The 15,763-nt window shown below is 54.0% G+C and overlaps 4 protein-coding genes across 4 annotated transcripts; 2 read left to right on the top strand and 2 right to left on the bottom strand.

Annotated features, from left to right (window-relative positions):
* Nucleotides 1-275: 275 nt before the first annotated feature.
* Nucleotides 276-7,851, top strand: PUNSTDRAFT_147045 (uncharacterized protein; the record flags this gene model as incomplete). The annotated part of the gene is made up of 25 exons (XM_007389231.1): nucleotides 276-321; nucleotides 378-428; nucleotides 484-615; nucleotides 675-899; nucleotides 953-1,297; nucleotides 1,350-1,493; nucleotides 1,558-1,707; nucleotides 1,764-3,139; nucleotides 3,189-3,335; nucleotides 3,391-3,513; nucleotides 3,569-3,796; nucleotides 3,856-4,146; nucleotides 4,194-4,518; nucleotides 4,577-4,848; nucleotides 4,905-5,098; nucleotides 5,150-5,259; nucleotides 5,319-5,885; nucleotides 5,946-6,115; nucleotides 6,171-6,238; nucleotides 6,298-6,447; nucleotides 6,502-6,617; nucleotides 6,671-6,741; nucleotides 6,804-6,914; nucleotides 6,966-7,123; nucleotides 7,181-7,851. 14 exons carry the CDS (start codon nucleotides 276-278, stop codon nucleotides 4,627-4,629), a joined length of 3,636 nt encoding a protein of 1,211 aa, XP_007389293.1. The 3' UTR covers nucleotides 4,630-4,848; nucleotides 4,905-5,098; nucleotides 5,150-5,259; nucleotides 5,319-5,885; nucleotides 5,946-6,115; nucleotides 6,171-6,238; nucleotides 6,298-6,447; nucleotides 6,502-6,617; nucleotides 6,671-6,741; nucleotides 6,804-6,914; nucleotides 6,966-7,123; nucleotides 7,181-7,851.
* Nucleotides 7,852-8,114: 263 nt separating this feature from the next.
* Nucleotides 8,115-10,559, bottom strand: PUNSTDRAFT_139515 (MFS general substrate transporter; the record flags this gene model as incomplete). Its single annotated transcript, XM_007389230.1, has 18 exons — nucleotides 8,115-8,142; nucleotides 8,201-8,355; nucleotides 8,439-8,486; nucleotides 8,522-8,727; nucleotides 8,777-8,831; nucleotides 8,886-9,007; nucleotides 9,061-9,148; nucleotides 9,202-9,420; nucleotides 9,478-9,516; nucleotides 9,573-9,602; nucleotides 9,658-9,728; nucleotides 9,783-9,872; nucleotides 9,924-9,992; nucleotides 10,044-10,077; nucleotides 10,122-10,149; nucleotides 10,203-10,229; nucleotides 10,289-10,338; nucleotides 10,389-10,559. 18 exons carry the CDS (start codon nucleotides 10,557-10,559, stop codon nucleotides 8,115-8,117), a joined length of 1,530 nt encoding a protein of 509 aa, XP_007389292.1.
* Nucleotides 10,560-10,917: 358 nt separating this feature from the next.
* PUNSTDRAFT_147044 (uncharacterized protein) lies at nucleotides 10,918-13,354 on the bottom strand. The gene is made up of 18 exons (XM_007389229.1): nucleotides 13,158-13,354; nucleotides 13,042-13,094; nucleotides 12,966-12,982; nucleotides 12,835-12,900; nucleotides 12,769-12,782; nucleotides 12,686-12,716; nucleotides 12,514-12,575; nucleotides 12,433-12,462; nucleotides 12,277-12,375; nucleotides 12,157-12,219; nucleotides 11,998-12,067; nucleotides 11,920-11,942; nucleotides 11,776-11,858; nucleotides 11,693-11,721; nucleotides 11,626-11,633; nucleotides 11,501-11,567; nucleotides 11,413-11,440; nucleotides 10,918-11,358 (listed from the first exon to the last, which is right to left on the bottom strand). Exons 1-18 carry the CDS (start codon nucleotides 13,228-13,230, stop codon nucleotides 11,002-11,004), a joined length of 1,173 nt encoding a protein of 390 aa, XP_007389291.1. The 5' UTR covers nucleotides 13,231-13,354; the 3' UTR covers nucleotides 10,918-11,001.
* Nucleotides 13,355-13,532: 178 nt separating this feature from the next.
* Nucleotides 13,533-14,891, top strand: PUNSTDRAFT_94005 (uncharacterized protein). Its single transcript, XM_007389228.1, has 6 exons — nucleotides 13,533-13,772; nucleotides 13,894-13,947; nucleotides 14,002-14,093; nucleotides 14,155-14,351; nucleotides 14,405-14,651; nucleotides 14,720-14,891. Exons 1-5 carry the CDS (start codon nucleotides 13,697-13,699, stop codon nucleotides 14,562-14,564), a joined length of 579 nt encoding a protein of 192 aa, XP_007389290.1. The 5' UTR covers nucleotides 13,533-13,696; the 3' UTR covers nucleotides 14,565-14,651; nucleotides 14,720-14,891.
* Nucleotides 14,892-15,763: the final 872 nt, after the last annotated feature.

Raw genomic sequence — 15,763 nt, 5'->3', positions numbered from 1 at the left:
ATGTTTGGCATTGCGGTGAAGGAATAAGTAAAAATCAGGGCGGACAATCGTCTCCCGGCTCCGCCTGTCTCCGCGACGCGCGACAGTGATCTCATTCACAATCTCACTAAGTACACGCTCAGTCTTGACCACCATTCCCGCAACGACTCAACAACACCTACGCAACGTACATACAACTTCAGCTCAGTATCCACCGACCTATATCGACAAATCATAACGTTTGCCATTGGTTTGCGGAACTATTGTCCGTAACGGCCTGAGCCGGTGTTTCGTCCATGGCTACCCAAGCCAGCAATGCCAGTGTACGCAGCGATGTTTCCGGTGAGCCAACTTTCTTCATGATGAGCGGCTTTGACATCATACTTTCCGTCGATTAGGTCCCGCAGAACCGTTGTATCAAGTAAAGTTGCTGGCTGCGTTACGCAGTGGTATGTCCGCCACTTCGCCTGAGTTCCCTGTGTCCGTGTAACGAGTTTCGTCCAGGTGATCCTGCACAGATCCACCCATTCTTAGCTGATATCGGCAAGGACCAGTCGAGAAGAGCGTCAACCTCTACCCTCGGCGACTCCAGCCTCGCGCCGGCAGCCCTTCATCTTGCGATCCGATGTGGCACTTGTGCGTGTCATCCCTCTCAGCCGCTGTCATACACGCAAATACGAGCGTTGCTCCTTTAGATGACACTGTCAACCTCGTCCTGTCGCATAAGGCCATTTCGCCGAATGCTGTTCATCCACCCGGATCGAGAACGACCGCTCTCCACCTCGCCGCTTCGCTAGGACGCGCCGACGTCGTACGGTTACTTCTCGAACAAGAAGAGATCGACGATACGCTCAGAGATGAAAAGGGAAAGACTGCTGTGGACGTTGCTCGGGGGAGAGACGTCGTGCGTGCTATCCATGGTGTGTCCCGCGCGCAAGCCACACCGCTCGGTACTCAACGGACGATTATACAGACTCCCGAGCATTCCTCACTGCCTCTTATCGCTCGCTGTTAAGAACCTATGCAATGTCTCCCCTACCACCTGCCGCACCATCTGCCCACGATCCTGGCCCACCATCGCCGCCAAATGCCCTCCTCTCCATCCTCTCCTCACCACGCACTAAACTACTCGATCTTTCGCATCTTGACGATACCACCGGATTGTCTTTGCTTCACGCTGCAGCTGCTCGTAAAGACCTGCGACTGATTGAACTAGCTATTCGTGCCGGTGCCGACGTCTTCGTTCGGGATCGCCGTGGTCGCGGAGTTGTGGAAGCGGCGGGTAAGGATGAGAGAGTAAGAGCATTCCTGAGGCAATGTAAGCTTTGATGCATAAACTCTCGTATACCCTCGCTGATCGTAGAATCCAGTCACGAATCGCGATACGGCGCTATTGGAAACTCAAGACTCCGCTGCGGAGCCACCCACCCTCAAGGGCTACCTTAATAAATACACGAATGTCGCGAAGGGTTACAGCACGCGCTGGTTCGTCCTTCGTGGTGGCGTTCTGTCCTGTGCGTGACGGTCCCACATTGCCTCCATTGACAATGGCCCTAACATATCGTTACCCTACTCCAGATTACAGGCATCAAGAAGACGAAGCTGTTGCGTCTCGAGGATCAATCGCGATGAAGACGGCTGTGCTGCGCTCGGACGACAAGATGCGCTTCGAGGTGCACTCGAGCCCGCCTCGGGCAGGTGCCAGCGTCCAGAAGTGGTTCATCAAGGGTAAGCATGCCTCGTTCACATCCCTCGGAACCAGACCTTGGCTGATGTCTTCGTAGCCAACCATCCGGTAGAGGCCGCACGCTGGACACAGGCGATCGCAAGAAGCATCGAATGGTATCGAAGTCGGGATCGCGATTTGCAAGGTCAAGGCCAGTCGGACCCTACTCGCCCACCCAGCCGACGCAGCATGGATAGCGAACAAAGCGAGACCAGCGGGAAGGGTCGGTCATCGACCAACCTCATCAGCCGTGCCCGAACCATGTCGACGTTCCCCAGCCGTAACGCCTCCATGACTATACTAGCACCTGCCACGGCCGTGTCGTCCAAGAAGAGGAACCGCATCACTTCCTCAATATCATCTAGCCTTGGGGTAGACACGGACCTTGAACCGACCAGCGTGAACGAGAGCGACGCGGAGCCCGATTTGCATCACGTCACGGCCGAACCTGAGCCCATCAGCGGTCGAGAGGACGATTCTGATCAAGATGCGGAAGCCAACTTCTCTGACGGAGGCGAGAAGGCCGCCAAGGCCGTGCCACCCCACACTCCTCAGTTTGACCTTCACGGCAACGCGGCGGTAGCACAGTTGGAAGCCACCGCTCAGCTTCTCGCGGGCATGCCCATCCCTCCTGGCGCACCGACCAATGCGGCGGAGCTTCAGAAAGCCCTCCGGGACTCAATGGGCACCGTGCAGGAAATGCTGTCGAATTACATCCAGATGGCCAGGGATCGGGATGACTGGTGGAGACGGGCCGTGGAGGCGGAGCGACGGCGCCAACAGGCATGGGAAGAGAGCCTCCGAATGGTTGTAAAGGAAGGCGAGGAACTCGAACGGGAGCTCAAGACTCGAAGTCGGCGACGGTCGAGCCGGATACATGACTCCGTCATCATCGACAGACCTGTCAGCACGCTCAAGGCACGCCGCATGCCAGAGGGCTTGCCCATATCCGAAACTGGGGAGGGTGTCTCGTCGGAGGCGCAGCTCGTGGAGACAGCGGATCTGCCCACCCCGAAGGCTCAGGACGGTCTCCCCGCGTCCAGCTCCGGTCTATCGCTCGGTCCACTACCCTCCGCCGGGTTAGCCATGGCACGCCAGTTCTCTCCCGCTATGCCAGGATCACCGGCCTACGAGGACGAAGGGGATACGGATGAGGAAGACGAGTTCTTCGACGCGATCGAGTCGAACACTCTCCCTAACCTCGTCGTCAACAAATCCCTGATCTCGGCAGCCAAACCGACTCCAGAGATGGCCATCATCAATAAGGATCAGTACAAGGCTTACGAGCACTTGCGCTCACGACTCATGCTTGACGCCGATAATCGACCGTCGACTAGTCTTTGGTCTGTGCTAAAGGGAAGTATCGGCAAGGATTTGACGAAAATCAGTTTCCCGGTTTACTTCAACGAGCCGACCAGCATGCTTCAGCGCATGGTAGATGTCCCACAGCCTGAGGCGGTAATATGCTGACGTATCATCACAGGCTGAAGACATGGAATTTTCTGAATGCCTCGACGCTGCTGTCAACGAGCGCGACCCTCACCGTCGGATAGCATTTGTGGCGGCTTTCGCGATGTCCAACTACTCGTCGACCATTGGTCGTATCGCGAAACCGTTTAACCCTATGCTTGTGAGTCTTTGTTCACGATAGTCTTGTACAGCTAATGAACTGGTGCGTGTCGCAGGGCGAGACCTTCGAATATGTTCGACTCGATAAAGAGTATCGCTACGTGTCCGAGCAGGTTAGCCACCATCCCCCAATTACTACTTGCTGGGCCGAATCGCCACGATGGCACTATTACGGAGAGGTAAGAAGGCTAGACATGAGGTTGACATATATTGATGCTCAGTGTATTGGGGTAGGTTGATGCTCAGAACAAGTTCATGGGCAAGTCGTTCGAGATCCGTCCCACTGGTGTAGCGCACGCCGAGCTCCTCCTCCCGGAGGAGTGGGGTCCAGGGTATCCGAAGTCCACGAGCCCCTTCGCTAAAGGTCGAGTAGCTGAGCACTACACGTGGAAGAAGGTCACAACGAACGTATCGGGGTTCATCCTTGCCAACCCGACGATAGATCACTACGGAGAAATGGTCGTAAGTACACTTTCCCGATCCTACACCGTGCCGTGATCATCATCGTCTGTTTTTCCTAGATTACCAACCAACGTACGAAAGATCGGTGTGTGCTCACCTTCAAGCCGCGAGGCTGGCGTGGTAAAGATGCCTTCGAAATCTCTGGCCACGTCATGGATGCCGCAGGACGCGTCACCTACGAAATCGCTGGCAGATGGAATAGCCAGCTAGTTGCCCGTCAAGTCGGCAATGGTCGTGGTTCGCTGAACCCGGACGTTTCGGTTGGCGGTCCTGCTTCACCTTCCCACTCCACGGAGTATATCCTCTTGTGGAGGAACTCGGAGAAACCCAAGGCGCCGTTCAATTTAACCGTGAGTACTATCCCATGCCGCGAAACTGAAGCTCATACATACCATAGCCATTCGCTATCACTCTGAACGACTGCCCTCGCGACACACTACTTCCCTACCTATGCCCTACAGACTGCCGGTTGCGCCCCGATCAACGCGCCTTCGAAGAAGGAAGGTACACTCGCGCAAACGACCTTAAGAGCATGCAGGAGGAGAAGCAGCGCAAGACGCGCAAGTTACGAGAGGAAGGTCAACTTCCGCCTCACAACCCCCGCTGGTTCAGCGCACAAACCGATGCTGACACTGGAGAGCGCGTCTGGGCACCTGCCAGAGCAGGAGAGCAGCTTGCTTATTGGTGCGAAAGGGAGAAGGTGTGGGCTGCAGGCGGGAACGGTACGGAATGTCAATGTGCAAACCTGAGCTTTTCGCTGACTTAAGATTGAATGCGTAGTGCCATGGCCGGATGTGGAATCGATTTTTGTCGTGGACGAAGAAGCCGAATGAAGCCGTGAGACACGTCGAATGCTTAGGGTATACTCAAAACAATTGTATTAGTGTAGCGCGCCCTTGTAACATCCTATAATAGTACCGGGTATGAGACCACTCGTTGCGTGCGCGACGAAAGCGTAATGATATTGGGGAAAACACGTCCATCATTGAAAACGCGAGAACTGGCACCGCGTTCACGATATGATACTTTTCCGTACCTAAACGGATTCGATCCTGAACGAACGCGCGTAAGTCACGATGCGGAAGTCAGTCGGAAGCACATCACTCACGAGGCAGCCGGAACAGTCTCGTCAACAGCCGAAACGGGCGATGCAGCTGGGGCAGCAGGGCATGTAAGGCCATCGTCATCCCGTCGGCCGACGGTCAACACATCGCGAGAACGACGACTGAAGGACTGCTCGAGCACCGGCCAATCGTGCAGATCGCGGGCACCCTTGGGGTTCGGCGCACTCCCAAGGCATTTCTGAGAACCGGGATCAGTGACAGTCCGAGAATTGTCTGCCCCTACGCATACCTTGAAGAGTTGGAATGTCTTGCGGAATATGGTAGCCTTCGTATTTTTGTCAAACAAATCGAAGAACTTCGCGTCCGTTCCGACTTGGCCAAGTAGCGCCACGTTGGCAGCTGTGAGCGCATTATCCTGTCAGTGCGATACACTGGTCAGCAGAACGAGTGCATCTTACAGATGCAGCCTTGAACGCCGGCGGTGCTTGACGCGGCGGCAGTAGAGGCACTTGATGTTGCAACTTCGGAGGACGAGGCTGAGGCTGAAGCCGATGCGGATGTCTTCGTGGCGACTTTCGTGGAGGATGCAGAGTCCGCAGTAGTGGACGCCTTCGAAGTGGAAGATGGTGCCTCCGTGGAGGTGACCGAAGCCTCGGCGGAGGAACTGGTGTCCTCGGAGTTATCCTCGCCCAGGTCTCCGCTGATATCGGTGGGCGCTGGCGGTGCGGAGGTGCTGGAATGATCGCCGAAGGGGTTGTGAGCACCGACAAAGCTCGTGACGTCGTCGAAGCCATCCTTGATATCGTTGGCGATGTCCCCAAAGAATCCACGGGGCTCCGCGCGAGGATTGATGCCGGTCTTCGCGTTGGCGTCTAATTCAAGCACGAGGTTGGCGGATGCATCGAGATCGACGAAGACACCAGCGTTGGAACCAAAAGCGGAAATGCCGAGCTCAAGGGTGGGAGTCAGATGAGCGGAGATCGTTGCCTTGGTCTGGACACCGGGGCTGACTGAGAGCTTCAAAGCTACCAAGCGTACGTTGGTCAACGTTGGTACACACAATGTAGAGGGTAGAGACTACTCACGAGAATCATCCGGTTGAGGCTCTCCAGCAGGTGGGCGGGAATCATCCGGAGGGAAGGTAGCAGTGGCGCCCTTGACGTGGTAGGCGATCTGTACAGTGACGTCGGCATCGATTTCGAGTTTTGCAGTCGCGCTCGCTTTCAGGATGAATTGCGGCCCGATTGCGAAGATGCTAGAGTGCAATCAGCTCGAAGATGTTCGAAGTAGCAGGAATAGAGAAGACGTACCCTGGTATATCGAGTCCAGGAAGACCCAGGGTGAAGAGAGAGATATCACCAGTGCTCAGATCAGAGTTCTTGATTCACGGTTGTTTAATCAGTAACGCTGAGGCTGCGCGGGACAAGCGTAACGTACAGAAGCGCTGGCTGTAATCACCAAGGCCGTGTCGACATCCGCGTCAATCCCCGTGGTGATAGCGAACTCGGTGAGCTTCGGTGGGATGATGGATCCGGAGACGACGAAGCCAAAGTTGGCCTGAGCGTGGATGTCCGCGTCCACATCAACCTGAGGGTGACGTCAGCTCAACTCACCACCACAAGGCAAGGCATGAAAGCTTACTTTGAACGCGAGATCGCCGAAGTCGCAAGGTGTCTTGATGTTGACGAGGTTGAAGTCCTTTTTAAGATCGATGGGATCGAAAGTCTTGTTCAAGGACTTGGAGAAATCAGAGACATCTAATGTAGGACCTTTTCAGCGGGCGATGCTGGAGATCGGAGGTTATACTTACCCGACACAGCGTTCTGGAACCCGTCCTTGATGCTGTCCAATATACCGCGACGCTCGAGATCGTTGATACCACTACAGGATGGCATGGAGGCCCTTAACAACAGGAGAGATTTCAGAATAATAAACCACTCTACCGCATAGAACGGACGCGGGAGCGACGTGCGACAGGCTTCGGGATGTTATCAAGGTTGGACGAAGGCGAAGGCGCGGACGTGCCCTTCATGCCGAAGTAGACAGTACCGAACCTAGGCTCCCGGTCAATTATCGACAACCGACTTTTAGATCTAGGAACTAACTTGCTGGCGTCCACGGACGCCCAGTTGGTATCCAAGGTGAGAGAGTGAACGACAGGCGCGGTGCCGCTACCCGCCTTCCGCTTGGATGCCGCCCAGTCTGGAAGGGACTGATCCTCAGCGGGTTTCGCGGCAGTCACACGTGCGAATGGGATGCCGCACTGAGAATGAAGGTGTCATAAATGAGCCCAGTAAAAAGCGTAATACCTGACACTTACGCTCGCTGGTAGACGGACAATAGTGTCCTCCGCGCCGCTTTGATATACATGGTTGCAACCGGAGGCATCAGCGTCATCGCTGTTGCAGACAAGACGGATATCTTGAGTGGTAGAGTTGTTGCACCCGAGCACTATCCATCCGGCCGCTTCTGTTATATCCGAGATAGAGCTGTTGTTGGTCGACCAGATCTGCAGCGAGGCTGCGGCGGAACGGCTGGACGGGGCAACGTCGTATGAACAACTTCCGGAGAAGCAGGGTTTCGTCCAGTCGTTCACGGCGGCTTGAGACGTGGTAATCCAGGTCAAAAGTAAGAAAATAGCGAGTGGGGATCGGTGGGGCATGGCGCGCTGCTGTCCAAGAGAAAGATCGTGAAAACGAATGAGGCCGCAAACGTCAGAACGAGACTAAACCGCGGAGAGAGAATGAAGAGAATTCCCAAAAGACCAAGACGCGAGCCTGTGCGTCGAAAGAAGTGTGTCGACCGGTCGCTTGAGCGTTCCGGGACGAAAAGGATTTCGGAAACCGAGAAGAAGGTGAGGGAAGAGCCACCAGGACACGCGAAACTGTGTGCCGTGCATGATCGCGGACTTATGTATCCTGGAGATCATCTTCCAAGAGATTCCCAGGTTGCCTGCTTGCCCGCGATGCAGATGGAGAAAATGATGGCGGTTGCCCCTCGTTGACCGGAGGCGGGCAAGCGGAAGCGTGAACGCCGCTTCACCGCCACCACTGACGATGGGCGCCTATGTAAGCGTCTCGCATTTTCGCTGATGCCATCATCAACGCAGGCGTTTCTACTTCCGATCATGGCTTGCGACAGCAAAATCAAGCATGCAATTGAACGATGTTAAACTCATGAGAGCCGGCGAAGACATCGGACAGCTGATGACGAGTGCGATCACTTCTTTGCTCTCCGCAATGGCGATGACACTACTATGCGGTGTACGTGAAGAACAGGTTTCTGTCCCATTGGTACGTTGCCATGAGCACCTCATTAGGACACCGACTGTTCGACGCACTGTTTGTCCGTCAGATCGAGGAATGCAGATTTGTCACGTTCTCGTTTGATGTCCTCGTCCGTCCAGCCCCGCCTTCGTGCTTCGTCTACAAGAACCCTGCGCTTCTTGGCGTTTAGTCTGATGTTGATGGATCGTAGCGCCAAGGCGAGGATCATCTGAAGAGTCAGAAGATCATTATGGCTGCTTTGCCGGGTATATAGTCTGGAGCATCCATGGGCTGGAAGATTTCCGTTCCGACGATGTTGCCGATCGAGAAGAACGTCAACGTCAGTGCGTTGATCGTGGTCTGCATGACCACGGTCAGCATACGATTCAAGCGACATGGTATGATCCGGACGGGCCTTCTTTGAATGCCCAGCCGTGTTTGACGAGTTGTACGCGTATATCATCGATAAACTGCTGCTGAACGAGTTTGTGATATAGATCGCTGCTTAAGTGAGAACCAAACAAGCCAGATGAAGATCGCAACATCGTACCGAAGAGCAGCACTCCTTTATCCCCAGATTTGTTGAAACCGATCATCAGCGCTGTTCCACCCGTCAGTCGTGAAAGACATTCGTTGACGGTCATACTTACCCGTGCCAAGGATGGTCGGTAGCAATCCGAACACAATGGGTATCATCCGGTTACCCTTCATCATAAAATCATCGAGGCAGTATCAGGAGAGCTATGAGAAGGGAGCTACCTTGCGATCCCCGTACCACGCGCAAAGCAGAACAGAAAGAATAGCAGTTACTCCTTGCGGAGTGGCGAGGATGAGGGTCTCCTTCGCAGTGTATCCGAAGTTACGTATGATGATGTTGCTAACTGAACATGGACGGAGATGATGAGCAGACTTGCGAAAGCAAGGAATCACCCACAGCTTCCGAGACCGCCTTGAGGAATGCTGGTCATCATGGTCATGAAGACCACCAGCCAGGTACGCACGTCCGAAAACGCTTCAAGAATCTATGCTTTGTCAGGTACGCATAACAATCACTGCCGGAGACAGCTCGGCGCACCTGATCGCGCTTGAGCTTGCGATTCTCCGTACCTATTTGCTCGTCACGTATGCGCTCCAGCACCGCAATCTTCTCCTCCTTGGACAGATGCGACGCGTGCACAGGAGAGTCTGGCAAGAGCAGCAGTACGCAGATCCCGACCAGGATCGCGAGGCCGCCGAAGATCACATATAGAAGTTTGTACGTTGGCCTCAGCGGTCCTTGATAAAATGATATCCCCTGGAACGATAAATGAGTTATGAGCGATGTGTAGTCAACGCCAGATGATACTCATACGTATGCGACGAAGCCTCCGACGATCTGGGCCAGTCCGATCTGAGAGTAGAACGCATGTAACGCAGAAGTCGCACGCAAACAAATGAGCAACTAACGCCGCAGTAGAACCAGGATATTCTCTGCGCCTGCGGGAGAGAGCATCGTCAAAAGGTGGGTATGATATACAGCACCAGTCCATACCTGCTCATTCTTCTTGTAGAACATGCAAATGAGTAGATTGAGTATGGGCGCGACGCAGCTTTCACACATTCCTGATCTTATAGTGTCAGAATGGTACGAATATCTCGGAACTTGTGATACGGCACCGAGAAAAAACCGCAAGGCGAAGAAGCCAGAGAATGATGACGCAGTTGCATGAAGCATGAGGATTACACCCCAGACAATGACATTGACGCCTTGGAACTCGTTCAGAGATCCTGTGACGCTAGGACGGGTCCGAGACGTACCAAGATACTTGGACATCCGGCCAATCCTCTGTGCTAGGTACACGGTGGGGAACTCGGAGATGAGAAATCCTAGAAAGCCCTGGTTTGCGTACGTTCCCACAGAATTCCAGATGTACTTACCAAGGTAGAACGCAAGGGATACGAGGTTATAATGCTAGTGTGGTTAGAAAGTCGCTACATCGGCATGAATGGTCGTACTTGTCCAACAATCGGAAATCCCATAATGCTATAATAATCACATTCGTCAGCTGGTATTGTTTGGACGATCAAGCTTCTCACCTCGCATAGTTGATAGACGTTTTATCTCTGATACACGACGCAGAACGCAAATTAGAAATATATTACAAGCAAGGGACTCATCTCACAAGAACTGGGTGAAGTAGACCAGTCCACACAAAGGTGGGATCCATAGATCCTAGTTAAACCCCGTCAGTCCATGATTTCGACGCATATCTCATTGCTCACTAGCTTGCGTCTGAGCTGCAGATTGTATTCATCGCTAAACAGCGCATGTCTCTCTCGCCCGACCAACTGCAAGGCTTCGTCCACGAACTCGTTTGATTCGGCCTCGTAAGCCTCGGGGACGTCAAGGGCTTGTTTCTCGTCTACATCGGGACGCGATTGCGCAGGCTGCATCGTCGGCAAAGGTCAAGAGATAACAGGCGCTCCGCAATGCTCGTCTTGAAAATTATAGCTTCTCGTCACGCGGGAGAGAAGCATATGGGCCTTCCTAAAATAACATGGTGGTGAGAGACTTCAGGCGCAACGTTCGATAACGTCGGACGGAGTTCGCTTACCAGGTAGTCGCGATGAATTAATTGCCCTAGGATCGGCTCTTCTTGCGAGGATATTGGGAAACGAACCTTTGCAACTTGCAACTGAGAGGTCTGTGGGGCAAGATATTACGTATAGTCTCAAGGTCTCGTGGCGGCGACATTTCATCTCTTCAGACAACGATGGGAGTGCCCTTGAAGACAACAGCAACACATGGGTCTGCTAACCTACAGCCCATCAGACGTTCGTACAATAATAGCACATAAATATGTCACATAGCAGCGCGTGAACGATGCAACAGGGGCTATAAACCCGACTCCAACTCGCCGGGAGGTATCGCGCGATCCTCTGACATTGCCTCGGAAGATCGTGGCTCCCTTAGCTTGCCCAACTGAATCGTCTCCGTTCCCCTTCCCGTCATAGTGGTCGAGGGTTCACGACCACGAGTGGTCGTCCCTAGTCTCGTGCTAGTGGATACCGTCCCGACGCTGGAGAGGCCGCTCAGTATGGCAGCGAAGCTGAGAGGGCCGCGTCGCCGTCCACGTATCGTAGCGGTAGGAGCGGCCGGGTTGGGCGCGAACTCGATCTCGGTCGTCCCCGGCTCAAATTCGGTAAGAGCGGGGTCGTTTATTCCTCTGAGGTTGAGCAACATGCGCGATCCCTGGTGGATGAATGAGAATTCGCTCGAAGGAGACCACGAAAACTAGGCGCTCACGGCGATGGAACCAACTGTGTTGGATGGGCTGCAACATCGCGTGTACGTCAGTAACATAGCACCGTGGAGCGCCAGGAAGACCACTCACGTTACCATCATCGAAGATAGGAATGGTGACGCGAACTCGAAAACGAACAAATTTGTCATGAGTAGAACTGGGGAGGGAAACAGCGTGAAGGTCGGATCTCGATACCGGAGGGAACGGTCGCTTACCGAATATACTGGACGCAAATAGGCGAAAGTTAAGCAATAACCCAGTGCGACAATAGGAGACACCTACGCAGTGTAATAGATTGCGGAATCGCGAGCCTGTTGCGAGCGATGTCAGTTTAGGGATAAGTCGACTGATACTAAGGGACCAACAATGAGAATCAGGGTGGGAGGCACAGGCTCTCGATTGTGCCACCAGATAATGACGCGAGAAACGATCAACACGAACATTATGCCTGTAGATGCGAGTGATGCGTTAGCTATGTCTCTGCGTGGAATCGGTACAGGACGTCGCACTTTCGATGATAACAGGGGCTATCCTACGAAGACGGTGAGATTGATATCATCTTTGGGGATTCATTGGTTGGTACTTACCAGTATCCGGCGATGATAGGAGGCACGCCCGCTGCATAACATCCAGGTAGGATGTTGAAGTCGTTCACGGCTGAAGGGAAAGAGACGCGCACGATCAGCGTCGGATGCCACGAATGTATCCAGGAGGATACATGGAAGTAGTAGGGGTATATCACTCACCTTTGACAGGTCCAGTTCCGACGTAATCGTCGATTGTGAGCCCGACGAGTGTTATGATACCGCCTGAACCCAAGGCGCGCGTGAGTAGAGTGAACTCGAACGGACTAGCATAGCACGCACCAACATAGAAGAACAGCGCAAACCATAAGACCGGCTGGTACGAACTCAGCTGAACGCTATACGACTCCGATAGCAATCGTTCTACCTTATTACTGCGGACTGTGACGTCGCGTTCAGACTGGATAAATGCGAGGTGGAGTGAAAGAGGATACGTACACAACGCCCACACCCGCGTGATGAGGATTCCTGACGATCTCGTGAGCGATGGATCAGCGGGATCGATGTCCGGAAGCTGACCTTCGACTACAGCGTTGGTCACGGTGATCGTGACGACAAGCCATGGCAAGTACCCTTTGCAACTGATTTGATACGCATGAATGGATGTCGCTATGGCGAAGCAGGTATGCGAATAACGAACAACTGTCGGGAGAGCTTAGCATACGGGCGCAACATGTGATGCTCAGTGCTCACTGATATAGAGAGATGGGTGAGAGATGACGCTAGTCTCGGTCGTCAGAATCGATCAGGGGACAAGTGGGCGCGGTGGATTACCTATAGCATTGAACCTAGGAATCGGAAGATGAGATGCCGCAACGAGCGCATGAACACCAGACTTACACGAGCATGCACACGACAACATATCGATTAAGAAAGAACAATACTTTTGGTATCGAGAAAGGGGCCCTGCGGGGATGATCGAGGCGTCAATGGCGGTGTTGGGAAGCAGGCTCGCTACTTGTGTCGCTCACGGCCACATTCGGTTGATCTGCAACACGACATATGTATCAACCTTAGACAGCCTCGCGATAAAACGTTTCAGCGTACCTCTTGGTCGAGAGTAATCAGCCAATCGTAGAGCAAGCATGACATGCAGACAGCTGGCAAGCAACATGGTCAGTACCCGTGTCCTCGGGGTAGGATAATATGTTCCTGCAGCTCACCCGTCACCCAATCCACCGCCCAAGCCTCCCGCGCCATCTGAATCAACTCTGCATTTGTCTCCCCCGACGACATAGCAATGTTCGACTACGGGGGTTGCTGCGCGCCACTATCGGGTTCGGGACCAGAAAGGGTGACGAATATGGCGGCGCGGTCGGCCAGGAGATAGCGAGGAACAGCTGGACCAAGATAGAGCAGCCTTAGGGGACGGGGGTGGAGATGGAGGTTGGCAGAGGAGTGCGTGTTTATCATCGAAGACGTCCGAGGCACAGATCATCTCACAGATCGTAACATCGTGGCGAAGACCGTGTCCCTGGCTTCGTCCCGCTCGATGCCGCGCGAAGCTCTTGATGAACGCTGATATAGCCTCGTCCACCTCGAACTCAAGATGATTCCTGACATTGGTTTCACCCACACACTGTCCCGCGCCATCTTGCTCGAGTCCACGCTGTCACCCTCAGCGTCTACATCGTCCAGGCTATCGGTACATTGACCGAGATTGCTATCTGTGCCCACTTGCCTTCATCCAACTTCGACCCATATGGCTCCGTACTCGTATCCGACACCCAACTCACAGCTCGTCGAAGAGCTCAAGCTCATCAAACATCCAGAAGGAGGTGCGTGATGTGTCCGTAAAGCTCCTTGCACTGGTTGATCATGCCGCCTTCTCTACGCACCGCGGGTTCCTGTCGTGAAATCCCGGATGACGTTCGCTATACCGCTTTGGCATAAACATAGGGTACTTCGTCGAGACGGATAGGCAGCCGCACGACGTGCCTACGCCATTTGTCGGTACGTGGCTCGATCTCCCTGTTTCGTATCGGCGCTCATACGCTCAATCCATAGCGGGCAACCCTTCTCGTTCGCTCGCGACTGCGATTTACTACCTCCTCACCCATGACGACGCCAATGGCTATTTTCACATGAACAAATCCTTCGTAAGTCACATCTCTCCTCGACCCTTGAAGCTTGATGCGCGCATCTCGAACCTCCACCCAGACCTATCACGTTCTCCATCAAGGCCGTGCCGAATATACCCTTATCCATCCTACATCGCCGCCCAGGATCGAGAAAGCCGTCATGGGAACGGACGCATCCAAAGGAGAAGTGCGTCAGCTGCTCGTTGGCACTGGCGTCTGGAAGATGTCACGTATTCCACCAGAGGACGTCCAAGCAGCGCAGACGGCGGAAGATCGGTAGCGTCTCCACTTTCGTGTCGCTTTCGACAGCACTCACTGTATAGTTTCAGCGACCGAACCGGATGCCTCATCACTGAAGTCGTTGTCCCAGGATTTCATTGGGAGGATCACAAGTTCCTTACCCAGCGGGGTCTTGAAGAACTCTTCAGCGGCGCCCCGGGCGCGGCTGAACGTATCTCTGAGCTGAAGGGTTTCGTGAAGGAAGCTTAGCGTCTCGTCTTGATCCATGTACAGTACGCAAAGGAGTGATGTTGGCTGTCGATACAAGCCCATGAATCGTATCCAATGTGCGGCTTGGTGCGTTGCTCTTCGATGCTGCCCTCGGTTGATCTACGCTGTGAGATGATGGCTCACATTCTCACAAGGTGCGAAGATCTGATCTCATTGCTGGGACAAGACAATCTCCGATTCCGCCCTCCGCGGGTCTTCGCTGAGGGCGACGCCATGATGTGTGCTCTCGACTTCAATTGACGAGCTCGGAGAATGTCGCGCCTGCGATGCACACTACTGACCATCAGAGTGTGCGTTGCACTGTCGAAGGTATGCGAGTTCGCTACTTATCGGTAAGGGGACGAATTGGTGAAGGGACTAGATCTCCCACCACCCTAGCCCTGTCCCAGCCAGGAGGTCAGGCTGACCTCCGGGCGTCTCAGTTTTGGATGTTTGGGATGTCAGTGCATAGCCCCAGAAGTACTGAATCCAGAACTATTCTCGCACCTCGCTTTATATTGGCAGTCGTTCCGTAATTCATCATATCCTCCTAAAACGGTGAGAAGGGCCTGGAGGATTTATCCAGGGATCACATTCCCACGGTTAGTATGTCAAAAAATCATGTTCGCCAATCCCCTCCCACTGGCCATTTTTTCAAGATTTTAGAAGCTTCATATATTGCAGTATTTATCGAACAATCGGTTTTTTAAATCGAAAGAAATGATGCTCATAATTCACCGTCCATTTTTCTCGACGGTTCCCAATTGAATTGCTACTCACCGTCTGACAACGCCTCTTCGTAACTATGACGGGTACCTCCATGAATATTCTGGCGATTTAAGGCGCTGTGGGCATGTCTCCACTAATATATTGGTGGAGATGTCGCCGGGAGGATTGCTCGCCGCCACGGTGATCGTGGGACTTCGGCGAGCTCGGCAGGGGGTCAGAACGCGCGTCGTGACACTGCCACGGTGATTGTGGGAAACGGCCTGCTCGGCAAACACGCGTCGTAGCACCGCCACGGTGAACGTGGGACCCGGTCTGTTCGGCGCCACGCGCGGCAAGGCACTGCCACGGTGAGCGACGCGCGTCGTGACACCGCCACGGTGAACGCGGGACCCGGCCCGCTCGGCAAACGCGCGTCGTAACACCGCCACGGTGAGCCATGCGAAGCACGTGCCGCATCGCCACGGTGAGCC

This window comes from Punctularia strigosozonata (assembly GCF_000264995.1).
Source record: "Punctularia strigosozonata HHB-11173 SS5 unplaced genomic scaffold PUNSTscaffold_26, whole genome shotgun sequence".
Taxonomy (NCBI): Eukaryota; Fungi; Basidiomycota; class Agaricomycetes; order Corticiales; family Punctulariaceae; genus Punctularia; species Punctularia strigosozonata.
This window is presented reverse-complemented; position numbering and strand designations above follow the sequence as displayed.